This window comes from Myotis nattereri (genome assembly GCF_964212035.1).
Source record: "Myotis nattereri genome assembly, chromosome: 6".
Classification (NCBI taxonomy): Eukaryota; Metazoa; Chordata; class Mammalia; order Chiroptera; family Vespertilionidae; genus Myotis; species Myotis nattereri.
Genome location: NC_138081.1, coordinates 87,738,660 through 87,756,514, shown reverse-complemented (window position 1 = coordinate 87,756,514; position 17,855 = coordinate 87,738,660). Strand labels below are relative to the sequence as shown.

Here is a 17,855-nt window from a genome sequence, read left to right as displayed (position 1 = left end):
ATTCAACCACAGTCCAAGATGAAATAGAAAATTCCAGAACAATTCAGTTTTAAATTGTGCACTGTTTTGAACAGTGTGATGAAATCTCATGATTTCCCACTGAGTCCTATTCCCGATTACTCATCCCTTTGTCCAGGCCAGGGTATTTATGCTATATCTGCAACTACCCGTTAGTCCCTTAGTAGCCGTCCTTATGATAAAGTAATAAGGAATAAGAAATATATAAGAAAGCTCTTAGTAAGCGCTAAAGTGCTATCAAATAAAGCATATAAGCACCATCATTAATACATGCCCAAATGCTGTGGTGTTAAATGCCACAGGGTTTGATATCTGAGACCTGAGTTCAAGGCCTGACAGGTCCTTCTTCCTAGTTGCATGAGCTTGAGGAAGTGTTTAACCTCTCTGTGCCCCCATCACCTCTTCTGTAAAATGGGTACAGCAGTGCTATAAGGATTAAATGAAAAGGGGATTAAATGCAAGACATCATTGCGATGTCTGACACACAGCGAGAAACATTAATATTCAACATTTATTTATCACTATATGCCAGGACATGTCTGGGTTCTTTTACTTATTTTTTCTTTTTTTAATATATTTTATTGATTTCAGAGAGGAAAGGAGAGGGAGAGAGAGAGATAGAAACATCAATGATGAGAGAGAATCATTGATTGGCTGCCTCCTACATGCCCCACACTGGGGATGGAGCCCACAACCCAGGCATGTGCCCTGACCAGGAATCGAACTGTTACCTCCTGGTTCATAGGTCGATGCTCAACCACTGTGCCACGCCAGCCGGTCTGGGTTCTTAACAGTTTATCTCACTTCACCCTCACAGGAACATTATAAAGTGGGTCTTATCTCTGTCAGATGAGGAGCCTGAAGCATAGTATTTCGGGCCCGAGTTCAGGCAGTTCGGAAGCACAGGGTTCAGTGCAAGGCTCAGATGTATCAGACACCTTGCTTTTTCTACTATACAACACTGTCTGTCAATGCATTCCTATTAGCAAGCTGAGTACTGCATTGTGGGGAAGCAAAACAAACCATATTCCCAGGGAAGAAGACGACAGAGAGGGAGCGCTTCATCGGCTGAGGCTCCCTGAGGAGCACACCTAAGGTGCTGTCTCATGAAGAGAAAGCTCAAGATCCAAGGAGTATTTCTATTATGGCTTCCACAAAACAGAAATGCCCGTATCGGCTTAATAAGCTGCATCCCACATCAAGAGCTCTTATGTACGTTATTCTTTGAACCAAGACTTACAGAGTGATTATAAGACAGCGGCCATCAAAATGAAGCAACTCATTACTCCACAGCGTAGGTCACATGGGGTCATGACAGGGACGCCACCGATTTAAATGCCATCCTAAACTGCATGTTTACTCACCATTTGCAGTTTTTTCTTATCCCTGCTTGCATTACTGTGGACAGCCTCAATTGCCATATGGTGCTTCCAAGCCAATTCTTCCAAAGTCTTAGAATGGGCCTCATTTAATTGAGCCACCTCCCCTTCCAATCTATTTTGCAGGTTTTTTAGCTCCAGCTCATAATATTCTTGCTGAGTTTTATTTGCTTCATTTACTTTCTAAAATTAAAACAAATAAACATCAATAATTGGCATCTGCTTTTTTCATCACTGCTATTAGTATTCTGAGTACTCAGTAAATAGGTGAACTTAATGAATTGAGTGCCATGAGATTCAGACTATGGAACGTGAGAATAATATACACCCCACTGGTGTTCAGAGAAAATGACAGGGTGGCACAGGCAAAATAACTTTAAAGCAAGTGATAAAATAGACTATTAGTAGGTTAGAACAGCCGTGGGCAAACTACGGCCCGCGGGCCGGCTGTTCTATCCGGCCCGTGGAGCCGAAAGAGCGGAGGGTTCTCTTGCTCTCCCCTCCGCTCCTTCACCAGCAGCAGTGTTAACATGTATTAGTTCACACAAACACTCCATCCATGCTTTTGTTCCGGCCCTCCGGTCCAGTTTAAGAACCCATTGTGGCCCTCGAGTCAAAAAGTTTGCCTACCCCTGGGTTAGAACCAAATGTGAATTAGCACATCTGCACACTGAAGAGAGAAAGGCGCCCTATATGTCAAAGCTGTACATAAAATGTACATTACCCATTCAAATGACATTTACTCAATATAATTTTATTGCGTGCCAATTATACGCCTTTACACATTCACAGTCTAATGACAAAAAATCAAAAGATAGTGGTGATATAACTGCATAAGTTCTATGACAGAAGTGTGCATCGCATGCTGTAAGATTATACAAGAAAGGAGCCTAACCTGGTAGGTGGGGAAGTGTGTGTGTGTGTGTGTGTGTGTGTGTGTGTGTGTGTGTAAAAGAGGGGGAGAGAGAGAGGTCAGGGCAAGCTTTTCAGAAGAGGAAACATTTGAGCTGATGATGATTACATGTTCTCTCCTTTACATTCTTACAAGCCCATCAGGAAACTAGAGATGAGAACATTTCAAACCTAGATCTGATGTCAAAAGCTTGCATTTATAACCATTTATAGCATTTTGAAAGATGAGAGATAGTTAAGCAGGTGGCAATGTTTAGGTGTGTACAGAACATGAGATATAAGGCTGGGCGTGATCAGGAATGAGGCTCAGAAGTAGGCAGGAGTCAAACGATAAAGGGTATTTTCTGCTAAGAACTCTGAATATTATTCTGACAGGAATGAGAAGTCATTGAAATTTAATTAAATGATATATTTTCAAAACCAATCATCTTGGCAGAAGGCTAGTGAGCTAACTCTAGGCAGGGAGAGTGGGTGGGAGGTTGTAACCGTAATCCAGACAAGAAATGACAGGTGCCTAAATCTAGCATCATTGAATGGGTATGAAGAGGAGAGGATGGAATAAAAATACATTGAGGGAGTAGAACTGATGGGCCTTGGTAACAGATAAGGGGGTTAAGGAAACAGTAATCAAAATGACTCCCAGGGTTCTGATTTACCAAATTAGAAAGACTGTAGTGCTACTTGTCCTTTTGAGGGGACAAAGTTCTAGGCATGGTGACTTGATACGTTCGTGAGATATAGTGGGAGTTAGATACACAGGATTCGAGTTCAGGGAAAAGATCTGACTTAGACCAAGAGAGTTGGGAGCTGTCGCCGATGTTACTGAAATTGATGAGCGTGTAGAAGGAGATGAAAATGCTAGAGAACATCACTGGTAAGGGAACAAACAGAGAAGGGAAGCTCACAAACAAGCTGCAAGGCCAGGAGACAGGAAGAACACACGAGAGAGCGTGAAACACCCAAAGAGAGGCAATGTCCATCAGAGAGGAGTAAGTACCGCGGGAAGACACGAACTGCCAAGCCCAGCAACCAGGATGTCTGGAGGTTGCAGCCAATGCAGATTCTGTGTGGTGATAGTAAGAGAAACCAGACTGCACACGGGCAAGGAGTGAATGGAGGTGAGCCAGGGACAAGCACAGACATTTTCCAATATGCGTGGTTGTTGAGGGAAGGAAAAAGAGTGCCCAGGACTCCCACTTGGTATTGTAGGTACCTGAAAAATTGGGATACATATTCAGAACTACTCTACAAATGAGATGTCTTACTTGTTTAGTCTAGAAATTCAATATGTTGATATATGAATGTTCAGAGCTCGATGTTTGGCATCCTTTTTGGTTTTATAGACATTTCCTAGGTTTATATGTGGTAATACGTTTCATCCCTAGCAAACCACATACAATTAACCACATATGTACATTTCAGTCAAATAAGAGTCTATTCAGTTTGAAATCGGTTTACATGTCTTCGTTTTTACGTTATAAATTGTTACAATATTTTGAATAAATACACAAATGGGATAGTATAGATTTATACCTTCTTTCCTGGAACAAAATTACTAGGGTGAAGAAATAGACTGAAAAGAGGAAAAGTGAACTTTTCTTCCTCTCCTTCCCTGGGGAAGGGGGTCCTCCATTCATTTTACCTTCTCCAGTTCCAGAATCTGCTGCTTCTGCTCTTCATCCAGACTCAAAGTTTTGCTTTGCAAAAAAGATCTTTCTTCTTCAAGCTGAGATAATCTCTCACTGGCCCTTGATTTTTCTGATTCTAGATCTTTAATTGTAACCTCCTGGTTCATTTGAGTTGCTTGAAGCATTCCAATATGACCTACTCCCCCAAAAGAAAAACGCTCCAATGTAAAATCTGTTGCACTGTGGTATAAAACAGTCTATATCTATTGACACAATTGTGTTTGATACCTAAGTGCAGTCAATGGTCTGCATGTACACATAGTTTTTTTATTTCTTCACTAAATAAAATTGAAATATTTGCCACGGGAATACTTCATACCCAAGTAGAAAGTGTTAAAAATTAGAAAGAAGTGCACTGATATTGCTCCCTGCACCCAGGACTATACCACTTACTTTTTTAAGATTTCAAGCTATACAAAGTGAAGCAGAAGCAATTCCTCGGGGATGGGAATAAAAGTGTTGGGAGTGAAACAAAGTAAAGGAGGATGCGCCAAGGTTATGGCACCAGAATGAGTAATCTGTTTTTTCTAATGTCTTCTTTTTCCAAATTCTAGCATGAAGAAGAAGAAATCTGTATGAGGGAGTAAGGACAGCAGACAGCAGTTTGATTGAAACGGAATTTGTTTTAGACAAGACACCAGATAAGGAACTAAGGCGGAGCAGAAGACAGATAAAGACAGCAATGTTATGAAAAAGTGAAATGACAACAGTAAAGAAAAAAGAGGGGGGATGGGGAGAGAGATGAAAAGTGAGTGTGACTGTTTGAGCACAATTTGCACGTAGCTTGTTAGAAAGGTATTAAATGTACACGCTCACAGACAACAGGATGGTGGTTGCCAGAGGGGAAGGGGTGAGAGGAGAATGAAGAGGTTAAAGGGGGTCAAATATATGGCGGCAGAGGCAGACTTTGGGTTGTGAACACACAATGCAGTGCACAGATGACGTATTATAGAACTAAACACTTGAAACTTACATAATGTTATTAACGAATGCTACCCCAATAACTTTAATAAGAAATTTTAAAAAGTGAGATAAAAAAAAAAAAAAAAAAGAAAGAAAAGTTTGGGAAAGCATGTGTTGAGGCAGATCTCAAGGCACCCTGCACCAGCAGCACCTGGAACTCACTCCCCTGCACCCCCCAGCCCTACTGCATCAGAGACTCTGGGGCTAGGGCCCAGCATCTGAGGTCGTACATGCCCTCCTGATGATTTCTATACATGCTAGGTTAAAAAACGGTTACTTTGGGAAAGGGTAATCTGGGATTCACGGATGAACCATTAAGTCAGGCAACATCTGCAAAGAACTAGTTCAAATGGTTTCACCTGGCCCACTAAACACTCGGGCAAAATATAACTTCAGAACTGACATGGGTCACCTCCTCCTCTGATAAGGACTAGGAAATTAGCACCACAGCCACGTCAGAAGGGGCAACTCAGCTTCAGTACATAAAACGATCCTTATTAATAAGTAAAAACGATGGTGCTGTAAGTTACATATCGTTCCACTAATTTACGTACTTTACAATACATGTTTTTAATAGACAAACCCTCTTAGAGTGCATTTTTAAAAAAATGTTTTATAATTGGTTTTAAAGAGAGGGAGGGAGAGAAAGAGAGAAAGAGAGAAGGAGAGAGGGAGAGAGAGAGAGAGAGAGAGAGAGAGAGAGAGAGAGAGAGAGAGAGAGAGAGAGAGACATCAATAGGTTGCCTCCTGACCAGGAATTTAACTAGTGATTCTTTGAGGCACGGGACACACTCAACCAACTGAGCCACACCGGCCAGGGCTTGAACTGCATTTTCATTTTAGTGTCTGGCTTACGGTTGCTTTAACAATTGCTAACTCTTAATTTTCCTATAAAAATATCCATTTCTAAAACTAAGTTGTCATTTGCTTATTTGTGACTAATGAATGAAATATGAGAGTCCTTTAACATAGACTCTAAATAATTTCAAAACATTAGACGAATTTTGTCTTGAATCAACATTTAAGTGTTAGTTTTTGCTGAGGAATACACCAAGGACGAGGGTCAGACATACTGGCTTTGAGGACAAGGTCGGAAGCTTGCTGTTGCAAACGCTCTCTGGCTGCTGCCAGCTCACTTTCCACTTCCTTGTGCTTGCTTAACAAAGCCATCTCTCCCTGCTTGGCATCGTCAAGCTGTTTCTGAAGACCCTAAGAAAGATCAAGTAGCCATTACTAATATGCCAGAATGATGCTAAGCTAAATAATTAAATTATAAGCATCAACAACTTCTTTTTTAAAAAAAATATGTTTTTATTGATTTCAGAGAGAGGAAGGGAGAGGGAGAGAGAGGTATAAGCATCAGTGATGAGAGAGAATCATCAAATGGCTGCCTCCCACACACCCTTTATTGGGGATCGAGCCTGCAACCCAGGCATGTGCCCTGACCTCTTGGTTCCTGGTTGAGACTCAACCACTGAGCCACACCGGCCAGGCAGCATCAACAACTTCTTATTCAAAAGTCACACTTAGCAGTACCAAGTTTTAAATCTGTTTTGGTGGGTGACACTTACAAACATTTTTAATGAAGGGAAAAGAGAACACAAGTAAACTCAGAGCCCAATATTTTAACAGCCCCAAAGCACTTATGGAAAATACGAACATGTTATTTAAATAAAACCCTTTCGTAGAAAACACGGAGCAAGATTTGAAATTATTGTTTGGACCTTTAATATCTTTTCAGGCCTTTTGGGCCCTGAAGCTCTAGTAGGAAATAGTAATAACTACAGAGTAGCAAAAATGACCCCTTTATTGATTTTTCCCACAAAGGAACAGAAAAAAAGCAAAATGGAAAGAAAAGGTTGAAGTATTCTCATAGAAAAGAAAAAGGAAACCGGGGGGAAAATCCTTGTGTTGGAAATAACATTCTCCACTCACCTGAACACTGTTCTCCGCTGTAACAAGGGCCTTCTGAAGCTTTTGGCATTTGTCACGGAGACTTCCAGCTTCATCCTGTACCATCTGTAACTCTGTCCTTAATTTCCCTATGGTTTTTCGTAAAACTGCTTCTTGTGCCTGAAATTCTTTTCTAAGGTCGGCTTCCTTTTCTTTGCTAGCCTGCAGGCTTTCTGCTGTGAAAAGCTGTGATCTTTTCAAGGTATCAAGCTCATGTTCATAAAAGGACTGAGCTTTATTCAACTTGCCTTCATAATCCTCCATTAGCCTCTTCTGTTCCAGTTTTAGCTCTTCCAGGGTTTTGTTTAGGGTCTCCGCCTCCACTCCCTGCAGGTCCCCCGCCTTCTCCTGCCCCTCATGCGCCGAGGCACTGTGATCCTGCTGCGACTTCAGCAGCTCCTGGATCTCCTGTCGGTGAGCAGTCCGCAAATCTTCCAATGCCAACCTTTTGTCTTTTTCAAACTGTACTTGGAGTTGCCCAAAACTCCGTAATCTTTCTTCAAACTTCCTTCTAATCTCTTCAACCTCCCTGGACATGGTTACTATGCGCTGGACGTGCTGGGCTTCTGCACAAAGCTGCATGTCCTCGACTCTGTGCTTGTAAGCTTCGAATTCGGCCAACGCCTGCTGCTTCCTTTTCATGTGATCCTCTAAGGATGCTTCTAAGACCTGGATCTTTCTCTTAAGGTCTGACTCCTCTGTCACCTTGCTTTTATACTGGAGTATTTTTTCTCTAGTTTCAGCAAGAATTTGTTGGATTTCTTCTTCGTGAGCATCTTTGAGGGCTTGAATCGCAGATTCATGCTCATCATTTTTAGTGTTCAGAGCATATATTACCTGCGTGGTTTGAAAGAAGAAAGGAGAAAATTTCAGTGAACGGACACTTTATTTTATTTTATTTTTTTGCTTATCTCACTTTTATTTATTTCTTTTTCTAACCTGAAGTTAATTCATTCCTTCTGATTGATAATTTTCTATGCACTTCACACTAACTGGTAAATATTACATACTGAAACGTCATGCATTGTTTTTGAACTCATAGATTGATTTACTTAGCAAATTGTTTCCTTAGAAGAATCCTAAAATAGGCACCTGAAGACTTTTTAATTAGGACTTTAAAACACTCAACATTAAGAATGTTTTACTACAAATCAAACAGTGAGGAGGAAAGAGACGCAGGAGGCCACCTGATCTAGGAGAAGGGAGTTTTCCGATGGCCCAGCCTCGCTTCCTGGGGGCGGTGGTAGGATCGGGAGAAAACCTCATGGAAAGTCTCCGCCCTCCACTGGTGGCCTAGAGGGAGGCGTTGCATGAGTGGAGGCTCTGGGCCCTAAACCTTCCCAAAGGCCTCTTTCCCCTGTTTAGTATCCAATACACTTGAAATTTAAAAATTTCCTTTTCTAATTCCCAAAGGTTTTTAAAGCCAGATCCTCTTCTCTCCCCAGGGATCTCCTTAGAAATTCTAATTAGTGCTTTTCTGCTCACATATCAAGTGCTGTGGTTTGATTCATCGCCTCATTTTCCCTCTGCCCCCAAGCCAGGCGGTTTCCTACAGCCAAGTGTTCTGGGTACAGGCCTTTACTTCCATTTCAGTCCTGGGTCTTAATGATTCCTTTGAGGTATCCCCAACCTTCATTCCAAATGGCAATCTGTCCCCTTTACAGTAACACTTCCCTTCCTCTTCGTTCCCTGACACCCTCCATCACACCACTGTGGGCCAACGCGCACTCTGCATGACTGTTGTTTAAGGCTTAGCGATGTGCCCACTGTCTTCTGAAGCAAAAAGGAGTGAACACACAATCCAATAACCCAGAAGCGAAAAGGCAGTGTCCTGGGGCTCTGCTCATTTTAATGTGCTCTGACTCCGGCTTTAGAAATGAGTCCCAGCACCAAACAGCAGACACTGCAATTAAAATGCAAAAGCCTTGCGGTTTTGGTAGAGAACGTGCTTATGTAACCCGGGGCAATTAGACAGACTACCTGGCTCTTCACATTATCCTGGCAGCTCTGATCCTACTGCTGATTCTGGGCTGTCACCTGCTGGGCCCACAGCTGCACCTGCAGAAGGAGGGCACACTGCAGGCCTCTCCACACAGGGCTCTGCTGCAGACCCAGCCCCCTGTCCGTGCCCTCCTTGGCCTGCTGTAACTATTCTGTGAGATCTACTCAGGCCAAAGGTAAAGACACTGAGGAATGACAGGACCCCATCTGTCTTTCTCCTCTGAGGTCCACAGGCAGATAGATGCACAGAAGGAAAATAAATGCTTATTTATAGTCTTTATCTTTCTTTAATTACCGTAATTCCAAATCCCATGCCCCTAGTGAGCTAACACAGGTCCCCGTGGAGGACTCCTTTCACTTGCACATTTATAAATCCTGGACCGTTGCACGGCTTCCTATTCCCTCTCCAGGGTCAGACCTGCCTACCATGTTGATGGCCAGAAAAGACAGGGACACTACGAAAACACAGGCCAGCCGGCCGGAGAGAAATCCGTGTGACAGAATGCCCAGAGCAGAGCTGGTCTGGGCCCCTGGTCTGTGTGCATCGCCTATATATTCAGTAAGCACATGGAGGGGAAAGTGATCATCCAAAGAGATGGAATCTCCAGAGAAAACACGTGACACCATCAGCACTTTGCTCAACGTAATGATCTTGGAAAGGATCAGTCCATGGTGGAATTCCATCCAATTGGCGATAAAATGTGTGGGAGGGAAGCAATATATGAGCTGTCCCTTGTCAGTAATTTATTGAAATACTTTTCTTTTTTTTCTAATATTTAATTTCACCCCAGTCTCTCAAGAGTCAGCTCAAGTCCTGCATCCTTTAATAAGTCTTGCCAGACCACCCAAGACCATCCAAACCCATGGGAGTCTAGTCAATCTTTACATTCAGCACTTCCATTCCCTTAATAACACTCATCCCTGAAACTCAATAAATGTTAGAATAATTTTATATTGGGGGGGGACGAGGGGGCGTCTTGAAAACAGGCTGGAAAGTTGTGTAAGGATGTTACAGAGCCTGGAAATGTAGCTGATGGTATAAAAAGCACAGTAGTACACACAAATGTGAATAAAAGTAATAAAAGTTGAAATTAAAAAGGACGGAAGTAGGAATTATAGCATTAAGTTAGAAAGAATAATTTAAGAAAAGGAACCAAAACATCTGACAAATAAGAGGGAAACATTATGGTGAGGAGCTCTGTTTCACTTTAGATTCTAATGCAGGGGTCAGCGAAATACAGCTTGCAGGCAAACCATGGCTGGTGCTGTTGCTCTGACATGACGCTGTATCAGAGCACAGCTATGCCCATTCGTTTATGTACAGCGGCGCCCTCTTATCCACAGAAAATACATTCCAAGACCCCCAGTGGGTACCTGAAACTGCAGATAGTCCTGAACCCCATATACACAATGTTTTTTTCCTATACATACCTACCTATGATAAAGTTTAATTTATAAATTGGCCATAGTAAGAGATTAACAACAATAATAATATAGAACAATTATAATAATAGACTCTAATAAACATTATGTGAATGTGGTCTCTCTCTCAAAATAATTTATAGTACCGGATGTACAGCATGGATAAACTGGACGAAGGGGTGATGCACATCCTGGACAGCTTGGAGTGGGACGGGACGACATGAGATTTCATCAGGCTACTCACAGTGGCGCATAATTTAAAACTTATGGATTATTTATTTCCATTTATTATTTCCGGACTTGGTTAACCATAGGTAACTGAAATCTCAGAAAAGGAAACGGGATAAGGGGGACGACTGTGTTGCCTACAGTGCTTTCCCACTCTAACAGCAGAACTGAGTAGTTGTGGCAAAGACCTTATTACCGACTTCTGTTCTGATCTATACATAGACAAGCCATCGTATCAGATAAAACTGGTAGCCAAAAATAAATTTTAAAATCTCAATTTGCATCAACTCTGTTTACTAGACCACTACAACTCAAACACTAGAAAAACCAATTATATGATTTAAAAGTGTATTATATAAAAGAAATACAATATCCTAGTGGTCATATATTAATATTTCTTCCATGAAAAAAATGTTAAATTTCTAAAAACATAAAAAGTAACAATAAAAGGGTGCCAAACAATAAAAATCAGTAGTGCTCTTGTAAATGACCTTTTGAAATACATCACTATTTAATTATATTATATTAAAATAAAAATGCTATAGTGGATGAGCGTCGACCTAGGAACCAGGAGTCACGGTTCGATTCCCAGTCAGGGCACATGCCCGGGTTGCAGTTTTGATCCCCAGTGGGGGACATGCAGGAGGCAGCCAATCCATGATTCTCTCTCATCATTGATGTTTTTCTCTCTCTCTCCCTCTCCCTACCTCTCTCTGAAATCAATAAAAATATATTTTAAAAAAAGAATGCTATATATAAATTTTCAAGTGGACCTTTATTGAAGGTGGTATCCTCTAACTGTTCACTTTTCTACATAATTACAAAGGTAACCATAGTATCGTCACTGTTTCTCAGACCAAGGCAATATAAATGTCCCATGTTCTTTCAACACATTGCATATATGACTTGAAGTAGTAAAAGTGATACAAACTGGATTAAGACCCTAAGTGAAATAATTTCTCCAAGCTTCACGTTTCTCAATGTTAAAGAAAGATCATATTTATCCTATTCTAGTGACGTTGTTAAAAGAGCAACCTATCTTTGAAATTTTTAGAATAATGTTACATAAGGCTTTTTTGAAAAATATAAAGCACTATAAGATGGTAAGGCTTCCTTATCATTGCATAATTAACTTATAGAGAGAATGAGACTAATTTTAAAGTAAGGGACCATAATCATCTATAAAATTGGCTACTATTTTCCACATAAGAAAAGGAAACTCTCTAATGTTTCTTTTCATAAACTATTTTAAAAGACACTAAGAGTCATTTACAGTTTTCTGGGACTATGGCCATTCATGGAATGGGATAGTACAATCATTTCAGCAATTTCAGGGTTCCACTTTATTCCAATAATGTATAATTTAGCTACAGATTCCAGGATGAATAAGCAATAGTAATTTTTACTTTTTCTATGAAATTTCCAGATAATCTTACCCACAGATAAAATGAGAAGAATTCTAGCTCCCAGTTTAAAAAATGTCACTCAGGTAAAAACAAATAGTTTCTGAAATAGTTCTCATGATTGGCTGCTATGGACTGAATTGTGTCCCTTCCTCCAAACCCTCCCCTCCCCCCCACCCCCACACACAAATTCATATGTTCAAACCCTAATCTCCAATATGATGGTATTTGGAAAAGGGGCCTTTGGGAGGTAATTCAGTTTAGGCAAGGTCATGAGGGTGGGCCTTCTTGGTGGGACTCATGCCTTTATAAGAAGAGATACCAGAGAGCTTGCATCCTCTCTCTTTCTCTGCCCTGCGTGGGCACAGTGAGAATCTACACTAATAAAAGAGAAAAATGGTAATTGGCGTACAGCGATACCTTTTTCATTGGCTAATCAGGGCTATATGCAAATTAACTGCCAACTAAGATTGGCAGTTAACTGCCAACAAGATGGCGGCTAATTTGCATATGTAGGCACAATGCAGGGAGGCGAAAGGGAAAGCAGGAAGAAGCCCCCTGCCACTGACAGTGATCAGAAACCCAGGGGGGAGCTAAGAGCTGGGGGACAGGGCAAAGGCGGCCCTGGGACCGCCTTTGCCCTGCCCCCCAGCCATGATCGGAGAATCAGGCGCCTTTGCCGCCCTGGCCAGTGATAGCAGGAAGTAGGGGTGGAGCCAGCGATGGGAGCTGGGCACGGTCGAAGCTGGCAGTCCCAGGAGCTAGGGGTCCCTTGCCTGGGCCTAAAGCGAAGCCCACGATCGCGGCGCCCCCCCGCTGCCACTGCGGGTCCCCGCTGCCCAGGCCGGACGCCTAGGCCAGAGGTGTCAGGCCTGGGCAGGGGCGGAGCCTGCAACCGCGGGGAGCTGGGGGTCCCCTGCCCAGGCCTGACACCTCTGGCGGAGGCCTCAGGCCTGGTCAAGGGGCCGATCCGGTGATTGGTGACCGGAGGGTGATGAGGGTCAACTCCTCTGGCTGAGGCATCAGGCCTGGGTGGGGGGCGGAGCCGGGGATTGGGGGGATATGATGGTCCCCTTGCCCAGGCCTGAAGCCTGGGTCAGAGGCGTCAGGCTTGGGCGGGGGGTGGAGCAAGCGATCAGAAGGAGATGGGGGTCCCCTGCCCAGGCATGATTCCTGGGCCAGAGGCCTCAGGCCTGGGTGGGGACCAGATCCAGTGATCGGGGGGAGATGGGGGTCCCCTGTCCAAGCCTGACACCTCTGGCGGAGGCGTCAGGTCTGGGCAAGGGGCCGATCAGGTGGTCGGAGGGTGATGGGGGTCAACGCCTGAGGGCTCCCAGTATGTGAGGGGGGGCAGGCTGGGCTGAGGGACACTCTCCCCCCGCCCCCAAACCCAGTGCACGAATTTCATGCACCGGGCCCCTAGTGTCTATAATGATTTGTTATGTAGATCAAGCTGACTGATACATTGGCAATACATATATATGTTCCCACTAAAATCTAACCCATTAGTAATAAAGTATATTCACTGAAAAGCATGTGTTATATTAGCTTTAAATATTTTAACAGGTTTAACATTGCTAAGATAAGGGAATCATTGAATAAATGATGCTACCTTCATACAATGTAATGTCATGAAACCATTAAAAAACACATCTCATTTTGAAGAATATCTCATAATATAAGAAAGAGCTTCTAATATAAGGCAAATACACAATGTTAAATACAATCATTCAGCTATAGAGGGAATCTTTTTTTTTTAATATATATTTTATTGATTTTTTACAGAGAGAAAGGGAGAGAGATAGAGAGTTAGAAACATCGATGAGAGAGAAACATCGATCAGCTGCCTCCTGCACATCTCCTACTGGGGATGTGCCCGCAACCCAGGTACATGCCCTTGACCGGAATTGAACCTGGGACCTCTCAGTCCGCAGGCCGACGCTCTATTCACTGAGCCAAACCGGTTTCGGCTAGAGGGAATCTTATAGAGAGGGAAAAGGGTGCATGTGTACAGATACATCTTTAAAGATGTGTAAAGAAATATATCAACTTTTAACTGAAAATATTCAGTATTTCTAAACCTTCTATAGTGAATGTATGTTACTGTTATAATCAGAAAACATTCAACCTTTTTAAATGATTAACAGTGTTAAAAAAAAAAATGAATCAAGTTCTGGTTAGTGTGGCTCAGTTGGTTGAGTATCGTCCCATGCACACGATGTCAATGCTTTTCTCTCCTCCCTCCTCCCCTCCCATCCAACTCTCTATAAAAAAAAATTAAAAAAAATAAAAGGAAAAGAAAAAATATCCTCGTGTGAGGATTAACGTAAGTAAGTAAGTAAGTAAATAAGTAAAGAGGGACTGAAATTTCAATCCCGGGAAGGGTTCACTGTTGAAACAAAGTCATGGAGAAAATTTGAGGCCAGGGTTGCCTGATTTCCACACAGGTGGAAAGTCTGGTGTTGGCTGAGAGAAAAGAAAAATTCCTCCTAAGAGAGAAAGGAGAAAGACTTGAGATTTGAGGTGGAGAGGGAAGGAGGGCAACTCCTGCTTGATTGCTTCATACTCCTCCATAGCAGGGAGATGAGATCTCAGAGCACAGGAGCCAACAGCAGCTTCTCTCCATTCGCCATAAATGACGCTACTAACCCAGGCAAGGCCAGCCTCAGCCTTCCCAGTATGTGTGCCTCTAACTCATGGCAGGCTCCACAGCAATCACAAGCAGACCCTCTCAGCACTGCTCCTCCAGGCGGTCCTTTTCCTACCAGTCTCAATGTTTCTTTTTTGTGCATTTGAAAATTCTGGACACTTACTCAGTTTCCCTTTCTGATCAATGTCTGAAACAGATAAACATGTAGGCCAACGAGAGAGAGAGAGAGAGAGAGAGAGAGTGTCACTCCCCTTAAAGTACATATACACTACACTGAGACACAAGGGAACTTATACAGTAGTAAAGGAACAAACTCAGATGCCATTTTTTTAAAGACCTGGTACATTTTAAATAAAAGAAGAATATGTTTTCATAATTCTATTTTTATTATTAAACCCTCAGTTCTTCTAGTTGAGCTAGTCACCAAAGGATTACTGAATAGCTTGCTTAGGGACTCTAATGTTTCTATGAAATGGTCCACCTTTTGGAGCCTGTACACTATAGCATCCTTACAATATAAGAGCATGTTAAAACTGTTTCTCGGGGAGAAACTAAGATGGCGGCATAGATAAACACCGGGAAATTGTCGCCTCCCACAACAATTGAAAAATACCGCAAAGGACAGAGCAGACATCATCCAGAACAACAGGAAGGCTGGCTGAGTGTAAATTCTACAACTAGAAGGAAAGAAAAGCACACTGAGAGCCAGAGGAGCTGCTGAGGTGAAGTGCAGAGGTACGGCGGCTCATGCGCGCGGAAAGGGGGTGGCACCTGAGGACGCGGCTGTCTTTTTGAATCACAAGTTCCCGACTGCTCTGGTTCCGAGAAGTCTCTGGGGACCCAGGACTCATACGGGGAGAAGCTGGTCTGTCGGGCAGCGGGCGACCTTGAGTGCGGCTTTCCCTCAGAGGTGCTTGCAGCAATTATCGGGTCACTGAGACGCGCGACTCCTTAGGAGAATCAGCCATAGCTGCTTTCTCCGCCCTTTGACTCCCTGAGACCCCGCCCCACCCAGGCTGTGGCAGAGGCTTTTGCATGTGAATGTACCTAACTGCAGCCGAGCCAGGCAGACCCGGAACTTCCAAGAGAAGGCCCAAGGCCCCGCAGCGGCTTGCATTGCTTCACAGCTGAGCCTCTTCGTGGCTCCTGCTGTGTGGCCTCAGGCAGAGGCTGAATTAGCACCTCCTTAGATCCAGGAGCCACTGTACCCAGTGGTCAGAGGGGGACCATCCAGATTGCAACTCCTCAGATCCATAAGGGACACACTCAGGGAGCAGACTCAGTGAGCACCAAAGCCCCACTGAAGCAAGTCTTGCCCCAGAAACCCTTCTGGGGTTTCAGCACAGAAGTTCTCCCACTTCAGACACAGCTGATTCTCACAGCCAATTGGCCTGGAGGTCAATTTCTCCCAGTGATCCTACAACAACCAAGGCACCAAGAGTGCACCAAGAGTGTCCACCTCAGGTAACTGGGGAGGCTGAGCCACTGGGCCCTACAGGACACCTGGCGCGCAGGGCCACTCTATCAACACAGGGAAGCAGCCAAAATGCGGAGACAAAGAAACAGGTCACAAATGGCAGAAATCGAGGAAAGCAAATGACTGGATATAGAGTTCAAGGCCACATTTATAAGGTTTTTCAAGAATTTTATGGAAACCGCCGATAAATTTAATGAATCCCTCAATAAGTATAGTGAGACCATGGAGGACATGAAAAAGGACCAACTAGAAATTAAGCATACACTGACTGAAATAAAGAATAATTTACAGAGATCCAACAGCAGACAAGAGGATCCCAAGAATCAAGTCAAAGTTTTGAAATACAAAGAAACAAAAAATACCCAACCGAAAAAGAAAAAAGAAAAGAGATTCCAAAAATATGAAGATAGTGTAAGGAACCTTTGGGACAACTTCAAGCGTACCAACATCAGAATTATAGGGGTACCAGAAGGAGAGAGAGGGCAAGATATTGAAAACCTATTTGAAGAAATAATGACAGAAAACTTCCCCTACCTGGTGAAAGAAATGGACTTACAAGTCCAGGAAGCGCAGAGAACCCCAAACAAAAGGAATCCAAAGAGGACCACACCAAGACACATCATAATTAAAATGCCAAGAGCAAAAGATAAAGAGAGAATCTTAAAAGCAGCAAGAGAAAGACAGTCAGTTACCTACAAGGGAGTACCCATACGACTGTCAGCTGATTTCTCAACAGAAACCATGCAGGCCAGAAGAGAGTGGCAAGAAATATTCAAAGTGATGAATAGCAAGAACCTGCAACCAAGATTACTTTATCCAGCAAAGCTATCATTCAGAATAGAAGGTCAGATAAAGAGCTTCACGGATAAGAAAAAGCTAAAGGAGTTCATCACCACCAAACCAGCATTATATTAAATGCTGAAAGGTATTCTTTAAGAAGAGGAAGAAGAAAAAGGAACTCTTACCATTTGCCACAGCATGGATGGAACTGGAGAGAGGATAAATACCACAGGATCTCACTCATTTGTGGAATATAATGAACAACATAAACTGATGAACAAGGACTGATCCAGAGACGGAGAGGCATTGATTGGACTGTCGGGCCTTGGAGGGAAGGTAGGGGAGGGTAGGGGTAAGGGGGAAAGATCAACCAAAGGACTTATATGCAAGCATATAGGCCTAACCAATGGACACGGACACCGGGGGGGTGAGGGCATGAGCGGGGGTGGGGGGGGGGTTGGTAGAGGGTAATGTGGGAACAAGGACACATATGTAATATCTTAATCAATAAAAAATATATTAAAAAAAAAACAAACAAAAAAAAACTGTTTCTCCTTTCAGAGATGATGGAATCGTCCACCTTTCTTTTCTTGAGTAAAGATTGTAAGCTAAAACTGGGCTTAAACTGCTCATAACTACGGAGGGAATTTTTAAGAGGCTGTGAGAGTGGTGAGAAAAACAAGGCAACTGGCAGGTTGAATATCTAAAGAGGACTTCAACAGTCTTTTATAATATGATGTGAGATGTCAACCCTCTTAACCCCTATTCTCACAAAATGCTCAGCCCTGTATTTATTTAAATGATCGTAAAATTAGGCCTACTAGGGAGATGCACTGAAGATCTAAAGTTCAAGGCGAGAGGGAGGGGAACAGATGCTACCCATACAGAGTCATTTAGTCCTGGCAATGAATTACTTCCATTTTTCTTCATTTCTTGGTCCAGTTTCTTTTCTTTTAAGTTAGAACGAAAACAACAACAAAA

The 17,855-nt window shown here is 42.9% G+C and overlaps 1 protein-coding gene across 3 annotated transcripts in view; it reads right to left on the bottom strand.

The window, feature by feature from the left end:
• Positions 1-17,855, bottom strand: part of FAM184A (family with sequence similarity 184 member A) — a gene marked incomplete at its 5' end in the record, with an annotated part of 83,959 nt that overhangs the window by 44,396 nt on the left and 21,708 nt on the right. For all 3 annotated transcript variants that reach the window (XM_081093950.1, XM_081093948.1, XM_081093949.1), the window contains 4 exons: positions 1,383-1,580; positions 3,952-4,133; positions 6,034-6,169; positions 6,896-7,750. In XM_081093950.1, the coding sequence (XP_080950076.1) occupies positions 1,383-1,580; positions 3,952-4,133; positions 6,034-6,169; positions 6,896-7,750 (1,371 nt within the window). The remainder of the gene's footprint in view (positions 1-1,382; positions 1,581-3,951; positions 4,134-6,033; positions 6,170-6,895; positions 7,751-17,855) is intronic.